Below are 19,368 nucleotides of genomic sequence, written 5' to 3' on the forward strand. Positions count from 1 at the left end.
ATTCTACCACTGTACAAGTCACTAGTCAGACCACACATGGAATACTGTGTACAGTACTGGGCACCAGTGTACAAGAAAGATATAGTGGAGCTGGAGAGGGTTCAAAGACGGGCAACCAGAGTAATAAGGGGAATGGGAGGACTACAGTACCCAGAAAGATTATCAGAATTAGGGCTATTTAGTTTGGAAAAAAGACGGTTTAGGGGGGATTTAATAACTATGTATAAATATATAAGGGGACAGTACAGAGATCACTCCCAGGACCTATTTATACCCAGGACTGTATCTATAACAAGGGGACATCCTCTACGGTTGGAGGAAAGAAGGTTTCTACACCAGCACAGACGGGGGTTCTTTACAGTAAGAGCGGTGAGATTATGGAACTCTCTGCCAGAGGAAGTGGTTATGGCAAACTCAATAAAAGAGTTCAAAAGGAGCCTGGACGTGTTTCTTGAAAGCAATAATATTACAAGTTATGGATATTAGATTAATAGGGACAGAACGTTGATCCAGGGATTTATTCTGATTGCCATATTCAGATTCGGGAAGGAATTTTCCCCCTGGTATGGGGCAATTGGCATCTGCTTCATAAGGGTTTTTTTGCCTTCCTCTGGATCAACACAGTAGGGACACAATATGTATATAGGTTGAACTTGATGGACTTTGGTCTTTTTTCAACCTTATGAACTATGTTACTAATACAACAATATATCTGAAAGCATCCTTTATTAAATCATCTCTTCATATGTAATGTACTTGTAACGGTCTTCTTTTTAGACTGAACCTACATGTTTCAGGAAAGAATTATACCTTTTCTGCTAGAGACCCATCCCGTAACTTAACATATGTCTGTTCGTTACAGTCTGAGAGATTACAGGGTCTGACTTTGATGCCAGTGTGATTTGTGGACATAGGTCCTTGCAGTGATTACTGCTGGTGTTTCAGCATGTGATATCTGGTCCTTTGTAACTCATCCTTGCTGGATGCTGTGCTGACCCATGGAGAGGATGAATTAATACAACTTGATTGCTTTTGGCAACATTATTGTTCACAGTAAACTCCAGGAGATCTGAAGCCGGTCCCCTTGTTTCTTTGAATGTTTATTTACTTCGACAGACATAGAAAGCCAACAATTACATATTGTAACTGGATGCTGTTTCAGTGTGAGGGTTGTGGGAGACCAATATGCAGGATACTGGCTAAGACCCAGTACCAATGGACAAACCAGTAAGCGAAGTCAGACAATAATTCAGGGCTGGCAGCAACTGCAGAATGGTAAAACAAGCTAGCTTGAATTTTCTAGTTGAGTCAGTACAAAGTAATAAGTAATGAGAAATGTGAAGTATAACAACTAAGCAAAGAGGAAGGAGCCGGCTGGATTGTGTAGGAGAAATGTGGCCATGTGATATTGTAGAGTTCATCCTTTAAGTACTGTGACGGGACCGACCTGTACCCCGACTGGGTACGCCCGCCGAACGTTGCTTCCTTCGCCCCATGGCCACCGGGGCACCAGAGACTAACCCCTTCGCTGTCTGTGGCTAGCCAAAACTGAGCTACACAGGGTGGCTATCGTCCTGAAAAGGACAATACGCGATCATAGCAGAGAACACAGCTCTTCAGGAACCTCGGCCGTACTGTAGTATACCGAAGTATAGCAATACAGCACCCTACCGCCCTAATAAGGGCAGCACCGAGGCTTACCTCAATAACAAGACAGGACTCTTAGTGAGGTAAAACAGGAACTCCCTTTATTTGGGAACACAGGGGCATTTAAACAGTACAAGGGATTGAGTTACGTCCAATAGACACACAAGGGAATTGCGTCCAATAGACACAAGGGAATTGCGTCCAATAGACACAAGGGAATTACATCCTGCCCTCCTTTGCATATGACTGAGCATTAGCCCTCAGCCCAGTAGGGGGTCTCTACTGTAGTCTGTGTAAGGAGGGAGGGGCAGGACATGTGGCACCTGGACAGGGTAGCAAACAAGGGGAACAAAAGCACACACCATAATCACAACATATACTGGGAAATGCAGGTATCACAAACAATAATTATTACAGACGGTACCGATTAACCCGGGGCCGTCACATCTCCCCCCCCATAGTCCGGCAGACCCGGCTAGACCCCTAACGGGTCGGCTTGGGGCTGTCCGGGAAAGATAGGTGGGCATTAGGTTGTCTCTGCTCCCCAGTCTTTGGAGTGTGGCGCTCTGCACCCGGGCCCATAGTCTGTAGGGAGAAGGCTGGCACTCAGGCCCCTCCAGAAACCCATGGCATGGAGGCCTCTGTGACAGTCCCCTAGCTCGATTGCTCCTACAAAGGTAGCGCTTACCCGGCCAACGTCTGCCTTTCCCGGTGCGTATACCATTCGCTGGAGAGAAGTGCCGACTGCCCCTTCTCCCTGGAGGGTACCCAGCCTCTGGGGAGGGATGCCGCCTGCACCCCCTCCCTGTTGCTCCCTCTGCCGCTGGGGAGATGAGCCGACTGCCTTATCTCCCTGGATCCCTGTTGTAGGTGCTGTGCAGAGGCCAGAGGTGCTCTGCCCTGTTGCCAGCGCTTCTGCTGGGGCTAAGGGATCTTCGGGTCCGGCCTGCAGCTGGGGGGAGGGAACGGTGTCCCTTGCTATCATCTGCTGCTGAGGAGGGAGGGCAGGTTCCTCTGCTCCCGGGATAGTGGGCTGCCGCTGGGGAGACTGACCAGCTGCGCCATCTCCTGGGTCCTCACTCAGCCGCTGGGGAGGAATGCCGCCTGCACCCCCTCCCTGGCTCTCCTTCTGCCGCTGGGGAGATGGGCCGGCTGCCGCATCTCCCGGGATATCTGCCAGCCGCTGGGGAGGAGGGACGATACCTTCAGCTCCCATCATTGGGATCAGCCGCTGGGGAGCGAGGACCGGTTCCTCCGCTCCCGGGTCTGTGAGCTGCTGCTGGGGAGACTGACCAGCTGCGCCATCTCCCGGGTCCTCACTCAGCCGCTGGGGAAGAATGCCGCCTGCACCCCCTCCCTGGTGCTCCTTCTGCCGCTGGGGAGATGGGCCGGCTGCCGCATCTCCCGGGATATCTGCCAGCCGCTGGGGAGGAGGGACAATACCCTCAGCTCCAATCATTGGGATCAGCCGCTGGGGAGCGAGGACTGGTTCCTCCGCTCCCGGGTCTGTGAGCTGCTGCTGGGGAGACTGACCAGCTGCGCCATCTCCCGGGTCCTCACTCAGCCGCTGGGGAGGAATGCCGCCTGCACCCCCTCCGTGGTGCTCCTTCTGCCGCTGGGGAGATGGGCCGGCTGCCGCATCTCCCGGGATATCTGCCAGCCGCTGGGGAGGAGGGACAATACCCTCAGCTCCAATCATTGGGATCAGCCGCTGGGGAGCGAGGACCGGTTCCTCCGCTCCCGGGTCTGTGAGCTGCCGCTGGGGAGACTGACCAGCTGTGCCATCTCCCGGGTTCTCACTCAGCCGCTGGGGAGGGATGCCACCTGCACCCCCTCCCTGGTGCTCCTTCTGCCGCTGGGAAGATGGGCCGGCTGCCGCATCTCCCTGGATATCTGTCAGCCGCTGGGGAGGAACGCCAGTTGCCCTTCCTCCCATGATTGGTGACGGCTGTTGGGGAAATCCAGATGATGGGGATGTAGGCGGGGCAGGGCAGAGGTCAGCAACTTTCTGCCCAGTTGCCAGCGCTTCTGCTGGTGTGGGGAACAGTGCTGGGCAGCGGACAGCGTCACTCTGCCCTGTCGCCAGCTCTTCCGATGGTGGGTCCCTGCTAGCAGGTGGGGACCCTTCGCTGTGGGACAGGTAGACACCAGCAGCATTCTGCCCTATTGCCGGTGCTTCAGCCTGAGCGAGGATTGCTGATGCAGGACAGATGTCAGCGATGCTCTCTACAGGTGCCAGCGCTTCTGCTGGTTGGTCCTCGTTAGCCGGCCGGGACACCGTGCTGGGGGATGAGCAGAGGCCAAAAGCACTCTGCCCTGTGGCCGGCTCTTCTGCCGGTCTGGCATTTTGCGGTGCTGGGCAGAGGATCGCGTTGCTCTGCCCTGGTGGGTCCCTGCTAGCAGACGGGGACCCTTCACCGTGGGGCAGGCAGAGGCCAGCGGCACTCTGCCCCGCTGCCAGCATTTCAGCCGGAGTAGGAGGGGCGCATGGTGCTGGGCAGAGAACAGCGTCCCTCTGCCCTGTTGTCAGTGCTTCAGCTGGAACTGCAGGATCTGTCGACTCCCGTGTCATGGAAAGGCCGCCTTCCAGCAGCCCTAAGTATTCCATCTCCAGGCACCATTCCCTGTAGACTAGCCCTTCTAAGTCAGCTGCCAGGGTCAGTTCTTGGGAAAGCGGCAGCATTTCCTCGCGGTCCTTGTACAGGTCCCAGAACCTATAGCTCTCCGAACTACCAAAGTCGTCTTCTGCTTCAAAAGCTTCCCAATCTAAGCCAGGGACATAGAGGTCCTCACCTTCCGGAGAATAGTGATTTCCGGACCCCCGCTCCTGCTGGGCTGCAGCCCAATATAATGCTCGGTATAGGTCCCCGAGCTCGAGCTCCTTCGCCACCAACTTCTCCAGTGTGGCTACTTCCTCCTCGGTGGGCTGCCATCTCATCCGGCGACGCCGCAGCTTAAACAGCTCCCCGAAGCGTTGTTCTGGGTTAGGCAGGTTCTCGCTTCTGCAGTTGTACCAGTTTTCCATGGCATCTTCCCACAGCTCTAGCTGAATCAGGGCTCTCCATTCCAGCCGTACTTCCTCTGGAATCGGCCCTCCCTGTATCGTCAGGGCGACCTTAACTCGAGTCTCAAAGTCCCATAACGGAGCTTCCCACTTATACTCATCAGCTCCTCGTGACGCATTCCTCTGTAGATCCAGGTCCACCTTGAACTGCCGATCCATTTCCATTACCGTCCTACAGACTGTTTCTGCAGATGGAGTGGCTCCGTAGAATGCCATCCTCCTCTGTAATCTGTTGCGGAACTTCTTCGTTGCCTGTTCCCGACACCGGCTCAGTTCTTCTGCCATAGCTGCCGCCGATGTGGCTGTACCTCCGTGGTCAGCAAGCCTGTTAGTCCCAGTAGTGGTTGGGCTGTCTCTGTACTGAGGAAGCATCCCACTGCTGCCACCAATGTGACGGGACCGACCTGTACCCCGACTGGGTACGCCCGCCGAACGTTGCTTCCTTCGCCCCATGGCCACCGGGGCACCAGAGACTAACCCCTTTGCTGTCTGTGGCTAGCCGAAACTGAGCTACACAGGGTGGCTATCGTCCTGAAAAGGACAATACGCGATCATAGCAGAGAACACAGCTCTTCAGGAACCTCGGCCGTACTGTAGTATACCGAAGTATAGCAATACAGCACCCTACCGCCCTAACAAGGGCAGCACCGAGGCTTACCTCAATAACAAGACAGGACTCGTAGTGAGGTAAAACAGGAACTCCCTTTATTTGGGAACACAGGGGCATTTAAACAGTACAAGGGATTGAGTTACGTCCAATAGACACACAAGGGAATTGCGTCCAATAGACACAAGGGAATTGCGTCCAATAGACACAAGGGAATTGCGTCCAATAGACACAAGGGAATTACATCCTGCCCTCCTTTGCATATGACTGAGCATTAGCCCTCAGCCCAGTAGGGGGTCTCTACTGTAGTCTGTGTAAGGAGGGAGGGGCAGGACATGTGGCACCTGGACAGGGTAGCAAACAAGGGGAACAAGAACACACCATAATCACAACATATACTGGGAAATGCAGGTATCACAAACAATAATTATTACAGACGGTACCGATTAACCCGGGGCCGTCACAAGTACCATGCAGGCACTATAGAGAAGTCCTCCACAAGGAAGGCTGACAGCGACTAGGCACCCACAATATATATATGTACAGTATATAAAAATGTGGTTGGGGAATAACCTATAAATGCACGCGTATTCTCAGATGGGTTTTCTGGTTAGTTTGACTTTTTGAAGAGGACACAGGAGAAAGAATTTAAGAGAAATTAAAAATAAATGTGGATAAGTAGGCAGGATTATGGAGATCGATTATCACACAGCAATACTTTAGGCAAGTTGCTTTGCTTCTCGATGCAATAAGTTTGGATAGTAGCGCATGCATGCAAATTTCCTTTCTATGCCCTTTAAAAGTAATATTGTGTCTGAGTTACACGTATGGCTGCTAGTCATAAAAGGGCCACATGGGACCCAGCCTCCTGCCTAGCATCACAAATGTAAATGCTGCATACCCTCCACTCAAATTACTGAGCGAGTACAATTGGCAAACACGTGTAACAGAAGCAATTGCATGTTTCCTTGCGTTTTTGTGTATTCCAGAACTCTCCCCTCTACCAGTACCTGCAGGATTTGGGGCACACAGATTTTGAAGTATGTCCAGTCTTGTCACCGGAAGAGGACGGCTGTCTGGCAGGGAATGGATTTCAAGAACACAATGCTCACAACGCAGCAAAGGTGTGTATGACATCATACGTAGCGCATGGTGTTTTAACCTAGAGAATCTCTAGATTGTAAGCTTGCGAGCAGGGCTCTCTCCACCAAATGTATCGGTTTGTCTTAGTCTGTCAATTCTTGTCTTGTCATATCCCTTGAATTTATGTATTGTATTAAGCGCTGCGTAAACTGTTGGCGCTATATAAATAAAGGATAATAATAATAATAATAATAATAATATTAGGATATTAGATTAAATAAATATTACCTGAAGCAGTACATTACAGTACTGAAATGGTCAACTTACTGGACGTATCCTGAACATCCCAACTGAACCTATACATTTCTACTGACAATTCTTCAAGGGAAACTACCAGTATCGGATAAAGGTAGGTTTACAAAAATATGGTTGTTTTATTTCTTAAAACGGTTCTAGTTTTTACATAGTGTTCTCAGCCAGCTGCACATTAGCCATTTCTATGTGTTCTAACTCTGTTGTCTTAGCCCAATCTACTAGACAATCACCCCGACTCCTTATAATACTGCCTGTGGTAAATACATCATAGAGTGGCTCACTCTTAATTTCCCAGCCAGACTAATACATTTACGGAGGGAAAAACGTCATTAGCATTTACATAAGAGATTAGCTCAGTGTTGAGCAATAATTGAAAATATCAAATGACTGACGACAATGGCGGCCTGCACATGTGCAAGTAAGGTTTATTGGAGCAAAATGATACAACACGTTTTTTCCCAATCCTAACCTGGATCACCGCGTACATCGCTATATTTTATGCTCAAGGAGTTTTTTCCCCTTTACCACGCAAGAAGCGTTTTTGGGTGGGCAACAACAAGAAGTAGGAATAATTTAACCGTTTAACCAAATTCCTGTGGTTGCAAGCCCCGGTGTTTGGGTCGGTCAGTTTATCTGTATCCTTCTTGTTTCAGAATAAACCTACCTCCTGCTTTGGGTATTTCATATTGGAGTGCTTATAATTAAAATATCAGTATTTAGTATTATATTGTTTATTTAAAGGATCTGTTTACTTCATGAATGCACATTTATGCTATGTATGTACTTTAATATGCATTCTTGAATCTGTATGAAAAATATGCACTTACCTTTGGGAGAAGCTTCTGCTCCAGAGCTCTACTCTTTTCAAAAGCTCTGGCACCCTAAAACTATAGTTTGAGAAAGAGAAACATTTTGCATCTAGTATGTAACCTAAAGCAGAACGGGTTCATGCTGTATACATGGAAAAATACCTGTTATTTGTTCCACTATGACAGTGGATGGTCCCCACCAACCCTTACTGTCTGAGTGTAATGTAGGTGACATGAACTATGTCTGTTCCTGGCTGAAAAATAAACCAATTTTCTTTAAATCCTAGAAGAGCCTATTTTCAAGAACAGCTGAAATAATTCAAAGTTGGAACCCGCTTAATTTGGAAACGAAAAAAGATGCAAGAGTTCACATGTTGGTAGGTTTTGAATATCAAATTTCAAAAGTTGTTTAGATCACAGATTGTCCTGGTAATTCTTGGACTGATTATGGTTTGGACGACAGTTCCATAGCTGCGCGTGTGCTGATTAGTGTTCATTCATCTGCTTCTGTCGGCCTTTGCCTGGCTGTAATCGCTCAGTGGGCACTTCAGATGAAGGGTTTTCGTGTCTCAGGCTGAAAGGGAAACTGGCCTTTGATCTTTCCTCTTCTCTGATCTCCAGCCCATCACCAGAAGAGTGCAGCAGGTTTAATAGTAAGTCTGGAGCACTGTTTAGTTGTATGAATGCCTTCATTCACAACAGCCACTGGCCAGGCATCGCCCTGGCTGTAGCATGGCTGGACTTTTATGGGAGGATTTTGGCTGTTACTCTCCTTCTTAGATCTGATGGTGTGCTTTTGGGTTTGTTGGATACGTATGACTGAGGCTACTGTTGCTGTAACTGTACATTCCTGGGCTGCGAAAGCCTCTTGGCCTGTGATAACATTTTAATATCTGTAAGTAAATGTGTCTGCGTTCTTGGCTCCTCTTAAAGTCTCCTAGCTGAAGCCCACCTATACTCTGTTCTGACCACAGACAGGGATGATCATGTATGTGTTTGTATGTATGTATAGATTTGTTTGCAGACAAAAAATAATTTGTATGAATTCAAAATTGATCATGAGCCTTTTCAATACCAGTGGAACAAACCCACTAAAATTGTACTGTAGTCTATATGTGAGCTTTTAGAACTAAAAATGACAGGCAGCTACACAGCTCAGTATAACCCTGTACTTTACGCTGTGATCCGCTCCATTTTAACAGCCTGTTTTTGAAAGGAAACATAAATTATACAGGGGAGAGTGTTTTGCGTGCCGAGACATGCATCGTAACAGATGTTATTAAATGATAGTTTGATTCTCCCTCCCCTGCCTGCTGTCAGCGCTGTGCTTCTTGCCCATGGCACTCCTCTCAGAGAAGCTCCACCGCACTGGTAGAAGCAAAAGAGGAACATGACATCTGATTTAATACCGTAATTCTGATACAAACATCTAGAACACGGCCAAAATTTGCAAGATATTTATTCTTACCCGTTCACTTCTCCTTGCCTTTTTAAGACACATTCCCATCATTGTTTAGATAGTAGCTTCTGCTTCTGCTTCTTGGCACGTTGCCTAGATGGATCTTCACATAAGACGTATACACTACTTTCTTGTGACCATCCAAAGCAACGTAGTTAATGTTTGCTTCCAAGACGGCCTCTACGGGGATTGCAGTGATGTCCTTTGCGGTTACATCCACATCCCTGTGCCGTTGTACAGAACACTTCTTCAACTCCTTCAACACCTGGGTCTGGATGGCTATATCCCTTGTTTAACTCCAGGATTTACATCAATAGCATTACATGAATAGATAAAAAATACATATCTGAAAAAAGTTTACCCCCTTAATGACAAAGCCCGTACATGTACGGGCTCAGAATGCATTGTTTTCAATGGGTTTAGGGACAGCCCATTGTCCTTAAGGGGTTAAAATATAATGCAGACCACATATGCAAAACATATGCTCAGCTTCCTTCACAATTGAAAGCAGGCCCTGCTTCAAACTTGCAGCACACTTTTTCTATGTATAATTGAAAGTCAACTGTTCTGTACATAAAATGATTGAATTTATCGTTTCTTATGCACCTCGTACAAGAATCACGATGACCCTACCACAATAGGTTTTTTGGGAAGGAGATGATAAAATGGCAGGATAACTGTTACAGTGCATCAGCGTTTTGATGTTCTTAGTCTAAGGGGTTAAGAGCCATCTGTTTGTATTCTCCACCCTGTTAGGATATTGGATTCCGACTGGATAGCCTGCGCACAATCCTGCACCAGGAAGTCCTCATACAGGAGGATGTGGAGCTGATTGAGCTGCTTGACCCGGGGATCCTGTCTGCCGGCCAGACGCAGAAGCAACAACATGGACACCTTCCTACGCTACGTTCCATAGCAACACCTAATATTTGGTACAGTACTGCAAACTGCCTATTTCATCCGTCGCCCTGTGCAGAGAATGAGATGCTCTGAGAGTGTTAGCTGAGAACACCAACACACAGATTTATGTAGGAAAAAAGTAGCGCTGGTGCTAAGTGGTAAAATTGGAGAAATGAGTGATTGCCATGGTGATTGCTCTGCTTTTGGTACTTTACGAATGGAATTCCGCTGAATACGTAAACCCGCATTTTGTCATCAGCCCCTGAAACAGGCTGTAGACATTGCAGATCCCTCTGAAACAGTTGAATCAACCTTGTTTGTACAGAGAACACCCACTCTTGGCAGTGATTTCTATTTCCTACATCTATTCCCAAACAGTATGTTTCCCCTGTTTCGGAAGCAACAGCTAGTAGTCTTTGGCACTTTTTGTCTTTGCAGGGTTTTGCACTGCTGTTATTACAATGAAATAAGTCTTTGGTCCTGAGTTCAATTTTTTTTTATTATTATTGGATTACACTTGGGCCCAAAATTATTAGGCAGCACCAGCTTGCAAAAGGACCATCCTCACTAGAAGATACATTGGCACCCAGTAATGTTTTTGGTTAGGGCTGCAACTAACGATTATTTTCATAATCGATTAGTTGGTCGATTATTTTTTCGATTAATCGTATAATTTACAATGGCATTTCACGATTCGCCTTCTTATTTTACTAACATAATAAAGCTATATTCCAACAAGAACTCAAAAAATACCAAAAAAAAGCTTTACTAGTAAATATTCATGTAAACTATTTTTGCCCAGTTATGCACATCTCACCCCCAGCTTGCCTCTCTGTCCCAGAAATGCATATCAGGAGGGGTATAAGGCATATCAGGAGGGGTATAAGGCATATCAGGGGACAGAGTGGCATATAGGAGGTATAAGGGATACCTCCTATATGCCACTCTGTCCCCTGATATGCATTATACCCCTCCTGATATGCCTTATAGCCCCCTATATGCCACTGATATGCCACTTTGTCCCCTAATATGCCACTGTGCCCCCTGATATGCCTTATAGCCCCATATATGCCACAGTGCCCCGATATGCCACTGTGCCCTCCTGATATGCCTTATAGCCCCCTATATGCCACCATGCCCCGATATGCCTTTTACCCCTATATGCCACTGAGATGCCACTGTGCCCCCTGATATGCCTTATAGCGCCTTTATGCCACTGTCCCCCCTGATACACCTTATAGCCCCTTTATGCCACTGTCCCCCCTGATATGCCTTATAGCCCCTTTATGCCACTGTGCCCCCTGATATGTCTTATGCCCCCCCGATATAAGAAAAACTGACATCACTAAAATAGTTTTTTTATATTTATATTTATTAAATATACACAAAAAAAATACACAATACAATATAAATATACATAAATATATGGACAATAAATCAAATATTATAGACATAAAAAAAAACCACAAATGCACATAATTAATAGATCCCGCAAAAATTCTACCTGCCCCACCAGGGGTTAATATATCAACAGAAGAAACACAGGGCAAATGAGCATAAAAATAAAGATACTTACCCAGTGCTGCTTACTTGTCCTGTTTTTCTTCTGTTGATATATTAACCCCTGGTGGGGCAGGTGGAAGTGGCAGCGAGATGAAGTAGCGAGGTTGCGCACATCGCACACTAAAATCCAAATCCCCAGCAGGCGCTGCAGCGGGACCTGGATCCTCTCCGGCAGCCGGTAGGGGTCTGTGTGATGCGCGCAGGCAGCCGCTTCTCCCCTCCGCTTCCGTTGGGGCTTCCATGATGGAAGCCGCACCGGAAGGTCACGTGACGCCGGGTTCAGTAATAGAAGCCCCGGCGGAAGTGGAGGGGAGAAGCGGAGGATGTCTGCGCGTTTTGCACAGACCCTCACCGGGTGGCAGAGAGGATCCAGGTCTCCTGCAGTTTTGCGGGGGGTCTGGATTCTACAGTTATAATCCGATCTCTATTTGAGATCGGATTATAGAAGGACGGGAGTTTTTCAGAGCGTTTGCTCTGAAAAACATAATTTTATAAAAAGATAAAAATCGATTCAACTAATCGATTATGAAAATCGTTGACAACGATTTTCATAATCGATTATTATCGATTTTATCGATTTGTTGTTGCAGCCCTATTTTTGGTATAAACGAGTTGACTAGAAGGGCAGTATTGCTATGACCTTGTGGTAGATAACAGGTTGGTTACTAGAAGAATCGACACTGGAGATATCTCCCTTGTCCTGGAGTTCACTGGTTTGTCCCCCTCCATTTCTTTGTACAGGGACCTGTCCATTTTGATTGCCTTCCTCAGTGTTTTGGCTGCTCTCCAATCCTGGGACATTTCTTCCTCGCTCGCCTGGGGCCCTAGCTTCCTTCTGTTTGCCGTATTTGCCGTCCATCGGGCTCTGAAAGTGTGGCGCACGGCCAGACTTCAGGTCACGCTGAAAAAATGCCTTGGCCAATTAGAAGCGACCGTAGTGAATAGCCGAGCCTTCACCAACCTTGTGAGAAAAGCTCTGCGTCTCATTCAGGAGACTGAAGTCATATCTCGAGGATTTACCCTGTAAGTTTTTCCGTTTCTCTTGATTATATATTTCCCAAACAGAACATTTTTGGCCATTGACAGGGAAAAAATGAATCCATTGTTAAAACAAAAAACTTGCTGATACTTGTTAGGTTAGCGGTGTCTTATACAGTAATCATCCCTGAATGCACCAGATTTCCTTATTTGAAACTTTAAGATTTTTACAAACATTCAAAGCCCTGTTCAGCTTTGTTCTCGTGTACTAACTGACGAGAAGCGCACTCTCTAAACTGTACTCTATGCCCCCAAAAACTTAAACGTTTAAGTATCCGATATTGATATACTGTTAACGCATTGTGTATTTTTGCTTGTTAATGCATAGTCTGGGACATCTGTACAGATGTATCACATTTTACTTTTCAAGTTTGCTTGACAGGGTCAGTGCCGCTTGCACGTATGATAAAACCGGACTCAATGCCAATCAGCATCTCATCGGTCTGCGGAAAGCCGTCTACAAGGCCGTCAGAACAAACTTCAGAGTCTCGCGCCTCGCCACGCTGTACATGCTCAAGCAATATCCTTACCGCTGTTCTTAATTAAGGATGGATTCATAATGAAGCTGTGCTGTTTGTATGAAAAGTACCGTGGTCACAGAGTACATAAAACTGGAAACTCACCGCAGCCCTTGGATGCAAGCGTTAGAACCTCAGGGTCTTGTGTAGCTTACTAAAAATTAAGGAAATAGGATTTAAATAAGGATAGTGTGTAAAAATAAAGCGTTTTAGTGTGTAAGAGAGAATAGGAGGAGGACACCGAAAGAACAACCAAACATACATATAAAGACACGCAGAAGCTGCTTAAGACTTTACCAAAAAAACTTGTTCATTCGAAGGTGGTCTGCACTGGAGATGTTACTTATATATTAATATGTTTTTGTAGTCCTGTTAGACCACGCCATACAATATATTTTCAGGCTGATGCTGGGGTCGGGCAGCAGCTTCTTTGTTTCCTGTGGCCCTCGGTGAGCCCTATACTACTCTCGCCCCCCTCTCTGGAAATGGCTGTGTGTTTGGAGTTTAACTTCCGTCGATCCTTCCAGCTGTCAGGTGTTTTCTGAATTATTTTCGTGTAAATGCTGTCCCCCAGCTGGCAGGGTTAAGCACTCCTTAATTCCCCGCACTAAACATGCAAACATACGTGGGCTCAGGTGCAGCTCTCCGAGGCAACAGGAAATTAGGAAAGGGATTTAAGGTACTTAGCTGACGGCTAAAAATGTGCAATGCATTTAGCGACACCACGGTGCTCATACTATTATTTACATCTGTTTTTTGATTGACACGATTGTTTTGAAGATACAATTTTATTGGTCCAGCTAAATCACATTTTTTTAAAGCCCTGCCATCAGAGAAGTCAACGCACCAACATCGTATAAGAAATATTTTTTGCTGCCAAGACAAACCTTATAGGGACACTCTGTCTCATACAGCCCAAACCAACACATTTATGGCCCATGGGTATCAATGCATTCATATCGCTTATCTTCCTTAACCTTTACTTAACTTATCCCTTGAATGCTGAGATAGACAATGTTACCAACTACATCTGCGTTGTCCCATTGAAAGATTTAGGCCTGGGATTAAGTGAGGATCACGTGTCTGAGGAAGATGCCCACAATTCAAAGGATGGCTTCAGCCTTCCTGCCTTGAAGGTAAGGGACGTGCTGTCCATCTACCTAAATGGTGGAAAATGGTGCTTTTGAAATGTGAAACATGACCAGATTAGTTTGACACAGCAAAGTATGACCTACGTCGTGCCTAAGACGTTTTTATGTGTGTTTTAATGGCAGTTTCACATACAGCCCCTAGGACGTCTAGTATAACAAGAGCTTTAGGCAGCTTTTACACTCTGCTTACTTTTATGCTTTGTGTTTTAGCAAAGATGCACCAGACAGGACCGGATTTTGTGTTGTTTTCTTTTGCTGACACTAGCCAAATGTTTTTTATCATTACGTTTCTAGCTTGGTCTTGTCAAGCTGTACGGTGCCAGCCCTTTCCTGGTATGAAAAACCCTTGGCTCTGAAACGATAAATACAAATATGTAATGTTTACAGCTTAAAATATGAACTTACATATTCCTTTAACTTAGAAGAACATTGTTTTTAACCAAATCCTGTCTTAGTTGAGCATGAAATCCAGGTGATATGTTTTTTTTTGTTTGGTTTGTTACTGGCAGGTTCTCTTTCAGCTGTGGATAGGACAGAGTTCCGAGTTCTTTCGTCGGCTAGCGTTGTTGCTGTCTACCGAGAATGCTTCTCAAGATTCTGCATTAACTTCAGAACTGCTTCCTCACTACGTCTGGTGTGATGTCGCTCAGGATCTGCCTCACACGCAAGCTGCGTGTTTGGCCGAACTGAAGCGAAGCTATGAGTTTTATCGTTACTTTGAAACACAACACCAGTCGGGGTCTGAGCGGACCACCAAGAGGAAGCGCGAGACTGGGGAACTGAACACCTTACACGGCGCGATACGCAGCCTACAACTACACTTAAAGGCACTGCTTAACGAGTGAGTCTGTAAAGGCAAGGACTACATGCCCCTAGACTGTGTATCCTCCGTTCAGGTGGAATTATGGGCCCAATGGAACCGTGCTTGAGATATCTGGCAATAGAGGGGTTGCTACTAAACACCAAAATTAGGTTTTAGATGGAATTATTTTTATGGGTAAAAATAATATTTTACATGTCTTCTGTGATGCAATGATATATTTTGGAAGCATGCATTGAAATGCATTTCAGCTACCTGGTAACGTTATTTGTTTTTGCCAAATTCTGTATCTTTTTTTTTTATTATTATTACTAAGGGTTTTCTTTATTTGTGGCAGGTGATGCTGGTTATGGGGCAATTTGTTTAGCTGGATAGACAGCAGCAGATGTGACTTGCTAAAAATCTATGCCCACAATTCTTTCAGACTATAAGGGCTGCCAGGCGTTGGCATAAAAGGTTCATTGTTTTAGGGAGAATTAGTACTTTAGAAATGCAAGTTAGAATAGAGCAGCAGTAATGTTTTAAATGTAGGCTGATGTGAATTCATAAATTACCGTTAACCTTTTTTTTTTATCCAGGGTGATAATTCTTGAAGATGACTTGGAAAAACTTGCCTGCAGCAAGGATACCCAAACAATGTCAGCTGAAGCCTCCTTCATCCTTGAGGAGAAGCTAAAGATGATCCAGCCTCACGTGCAGGCCAGTAACACCTGCTGGGAAGAGGCCCTGTGCCAAGTGGAAAGGATGGCTCGCAGACCCCCTACTAAGACAGGTATGGTGGTACTAATGCCCTCCACTGCAGCAGATTCAATATTTTCAATATTTAAAATAGTCTATAATAGGGCTGTCTAGGCCAACTAGGATGGAAGCTTCCGGGTGGGGGTTACAAACAAAAACTTTATAGCCAGACAAATCGAGACTAAAGTTATTAACACTTTTGCAAAACATTCTGCCAGCAATGCCCTTGAATCAAAATATGGCAACTCAGGTATTGTATCTTTTGCCTTTAAGACCGTAGGTTTATTATTTCTGTGCTAAATATATGCATGTTCTCAATTTGTTCAGACTTGGCAAACCCATTCTGTGAGAATTCACATTGCCCTGCTGTGCCTATTGTGCATCCAGCCCTGCGTATAGAGGACAAAGATCCAGTTCCGGAGGAGCAGGTAAGAGCAGCCATGTGACGGACACATAGAAACGTATGATGTGTTTGCAGATAAGTACCATTTGGCCCATGTAGTATTCCTATTTTCCTGATCAGTTCTTCAGCTTTATGTCTATCCCATTTATGTTTAATTGCCCCCACTATATTAGCCTCTAGCACTTCTGAGGAGAGGCTGTGGCATCTATCTATCATCCTCCATGTAAAGTAAAACTTCCTTACATTACATCTTAGCCATTGACTCTCCAGACTATGGCCTCTTGTTCTTTGCTTTATCCCTTTTGTTTCACATCTCCCTTCCCTTCTCTCTTCTTTCCTCCAAGCTATACATATTGAGATGCCTTAATCTTTCCTGATAATTTTTGAATCCTGCAAACTATTTACCATTTTTGTAGCCCTCCACTGAACGCTCCGGTATGTCAATACCCTTCTGGAGATGGGTCTCCAGAACTGATGCCTGACCAGAGATCTATAAATTGCCAGAACCACCACCCTCTCCCTGCTACTAATGCCTCTCACTATACAACCCATCACCCTGGTTCCTTTATTGCATTGTCTGCCTACCTTGAAGTCATCAGAAATGATCACTCAAGTGCCTCTCTTCTGTTGTCATTTTCTGTCTTGGGATTTTTACATCCTTAGTGCATTATTTTACTGTTATCAACATTAAACTGTAGCTGACCATAATTCTAATTTACTTAAATAATTTATCTTTAACTACAATCTTCTTTCTCCAAGACTTAGCGATGGGATTATTTATTATATACTGCAATAAAACAAATTATTTGTGAAGGTGTAGAAATTTGCTTACACCATTTTTATCACCATGTTAAAAAGGTTTTGGTGTCGCATGTTACCCTTGTCTCTTCTTTATAAGCCTCAACCTATCTCAAGTGAATAATCAGTATCCGTAAAAGGTGTCTTGAAATTGGGGGCAGAGTTCAAACGCCCATAAAACGCCCGTTCTTGTTTTCTAGGAATTAGAGGCCTATGTGGAAGACACAACTACAGCGGAGTTTAGTAGGGAGGATGTGTATTTTTTCTCTCCAGAGGAACGGGAAAGACAAAAGCGTGAAAGGGAAGAGTCGAAGAGGGTACTACAGGAGTTAAAGGCTGTGCTGGGTTTAAAGGCGTCAGAGGCAGAAAGACAAAAATGGAAGCAGTTACTCTTTAGTGAACATGGTAAGTATGGGGCCATTATCTACTGTACCCAAACCAATGCCATTTGTATCCCTATTCAACCTTAAAATCTTATAGTGAGAACATTTAAAGTTTGTATATCTATATGAAGATGATTATTGCCACCATAAGAATTGTTGGTCATGCTGGATGGAGCTTTAAGAATGCTGACAAGAATATGGTGATGATGTGCAGGGAGAAAAGGTGCTATCAGATAGTGTCGCGTGTGCGCTTGGGGCACTGAGAGTCTTCCAGATGGCATTATGTGCAGGGGGAGAAGGAAAAGTCAAAGAAAGTGACAGAAGGATAAAAAAAGAGAAGGGCAAAGATAGTCAAGAGCAAAGGCAGGGGAGCTCACATCATTTTGGTGATGGTTACTTATTCTAGTAAACAATAGAATGGCTGAAAATCATGGAAAATATCCACAGCATCCAGGTAGTTTAAAGGAAAAAAAAAATCAAATCAAATCGTTGTCCGTGCTAACCTACGTTATTGATTACAGCCTTTTCCTTTTTAAATGATTGTGATACATTTCTGCTTTCTGTTTATTTTTCGTAGCTGTTATTAAACCTTTGCTCCTTGAGGAGCCAACAGATATTGCTGAACTATCAACAGATACAGAAAATTTGTGTGATGGCATAACACCGGATTATCATGGGAATGTTACAAGGGAGGTAAATGGGACTGGATATCACCATGATGATGATGAAGAAGAAGAAGATACTACTCTGGAAACTTCAGACCCTCCAATTAAAGATAACTTTGAAGATGACGCACAAACGTGTAATATATCCGGAGAAAGTGGACCAGTTTGTAATGAAGGTAAAATAGTACCCCCATGCCCTGCACCTCGGACTGTGTTGCCTCCGTCCATCCAGGAGAGGCTTGCCAGGATCCATCAGTCCTCAGATCTACACTTTGCCTCCGGATTGGCAGCACAAGTAGCTGCGCGGTCGCTCACTTTCACATTCTTTCAAGAACAGACATTTGGCGATGAGTGGGACGATGATGAGGATCATAAAAACGGCTGCGATAATCACGTAGCAGATGAAGGGAATGAAGACGTGTGCACTGAGAAAGAGGGATAATGCCTTAGTATATACAGATGACCCCTTGTCCAACGTAAATCCAGAATGTCTGACCACAGACCAGGACAAACTCTTAAGTTACTTTAACAAATTTCTCGTGCTAGGAAGGTGAACAACACATTATCCTACGGTGTCTCAATGACCCTCGCCTGCTCAGGGCACCTATATGTTATGATCAGCAGTGTCTTATAGACAGCACTACAAGTGTTAAATGCAAAATGCTCTTTTGGAGTAAAATGTTGTAGATCAGCTCATAGACAACGATCCACCTTATGATGTACTAAAACCAATGCAACTGCATACATACCTATTTTGATTATTTTAATGTTATTTATTTATTTACATTTTTATTTTATGTTTTAGAGTGTTAACAGTTTGTCCTCTTCTGCAGTCTTGTTTTCTACCAAAAAAATATACAATTTTTCTGTAGAAATATAGACAAATGTTTGCTGTATGGTTTTTGACACCTTGGTTGTTCCTGTTCATGTTTGCTAGCTAAATATGTTCATATGTGACAATATTTCTTTGAAAGATTGTTATAATTTGCTGAGATTAGAATGGGTTTGTTTTTAATAAATAAAAGTAAAACAACATTTTCTGTTGCCAGTTAAATTTGTTAATTACACTCTGCTGTACACACCTTACTCTATAAATTCAAAATCTTAAAGTCAGTGAAAGCGTCCTCGAAAAACTACTAGACACTACCAAATTATCATAAGAGTTAACAGCGTGTTAAGTTTGAGAAAAAAAGACTACTTTTTGCTTTGTTTTGGTGATTGGTCCATTTTAAATGCAGAGTTGCCTCAGGGAATTGTTTCTCTTTAGTGTAGTTGGTACACTTTAAAAATGTCTTAATAGTTGGCATTTATTTTGAGGTAGTCATGCAATGCAAAAAAAGTGCTTCCCTTTTGAAAACCTAGGTCATTAAAGCAGATGATTTCCTGGAACATTGCTGACGACACTCA

At 44.9% G+C, this 19,368-nt stretch overlaps 2 protein-coding genes across 2 annotated transcripts in view; one reads left to right on the forward strand and one right to left on the reverse strand.

The window, feature by feature from the left end:
• The window catches only part of LOC149299814 (FYVE, RhoGEF and PH domain-containing protein 6-like), a 64,507-nt gene extending 59,424 nt beyond the window's left edge, over window positions 1-5,083 (reverse strand). The window contains exons 1-2 of the mRNA XM_089486112.1: window positions 4,266-5,083; window positions 3,572-3,929 (exon numbers count right to left, since the gene is read on the reverse strand). Coding sequence (XP_089342238.1) covers window positions 3,572-3,929; window positions 4,266-5,083 — 1,176 coding nt within the window. The remainder of the gene's footprint in view (window positions 1-3,571; window positions 3,930-4,265) is intronic.
• Window positions 5,084-6,086: 1,003 nt separating this feature from the next.
• Window positions 6,087-18,403, forward strand: LOC149299815 (vezatin-like). Its single transcript, XM_089486113.1, has 12 exons — window positions 6,087-6,143; window positions 6,269-6,442; window positions 7,813-7,902; window positions 9,741-9,916; window positions 12,189-12,470; window positions 12,868-13,005; window positions 13,992-14,139; window positions 14,664-14,995; window positions 15,553-15,746; window positions 16,040-16,140; window positions 17,114-17,318; window positions 17,874-18,403. Exons 1-12 carry the CDS (start codon window positions 6,087-6,089, stop codon window positions 18,401-18,403), a joined length of 2,427 nt encoding a protein of 808 aa, XP_089342239.1.
• The last annotated feature ends 965 nt before the right edge of the window (window positions 18,404-19,368 follow it).

Source organism: Sceloporus occidentalis, unplaced genomic scaffold, assembly GCF_023333645.1.
Source record: "Sceloporus occidentalis isolate IW3139 unplaced genomic scaffold, rSceOcc1.0.p SCAF_28, whole genome shotgun sequence".
Classification (NCBI taxonomy): Eukaryota; Metazoa; Chordata; class Lepidosauria; order Squamata; family Phrynosomatidae; genus Sceloporus; species Sceloporus occidentalis.

Bases quoted from the DNA above. Each gene is read 5' to 3' on its own strand.
- LOC149299815 (XM_089486113.1), top strand. From the start codon at position 6,087: ATGCATGCAAATTTCCTTTCTATGCCCTTTAAAAGTAATATTGTGTCT. The intron at 15,747-16,039 runs GTATGGTGGTAC...CAATTTGTTCAG, and splicing joins CAGACCCCCTACTAAGACAG to ACTTGGCAAACCCATTCTGT. The intron at 17,319-17,873 runs GTAAGTATGGGG...TATTTTTCGTAG, and splicing joins GTTACTCTTTAGTGAACATG to CTGTTATTAAACCTTTGCTC.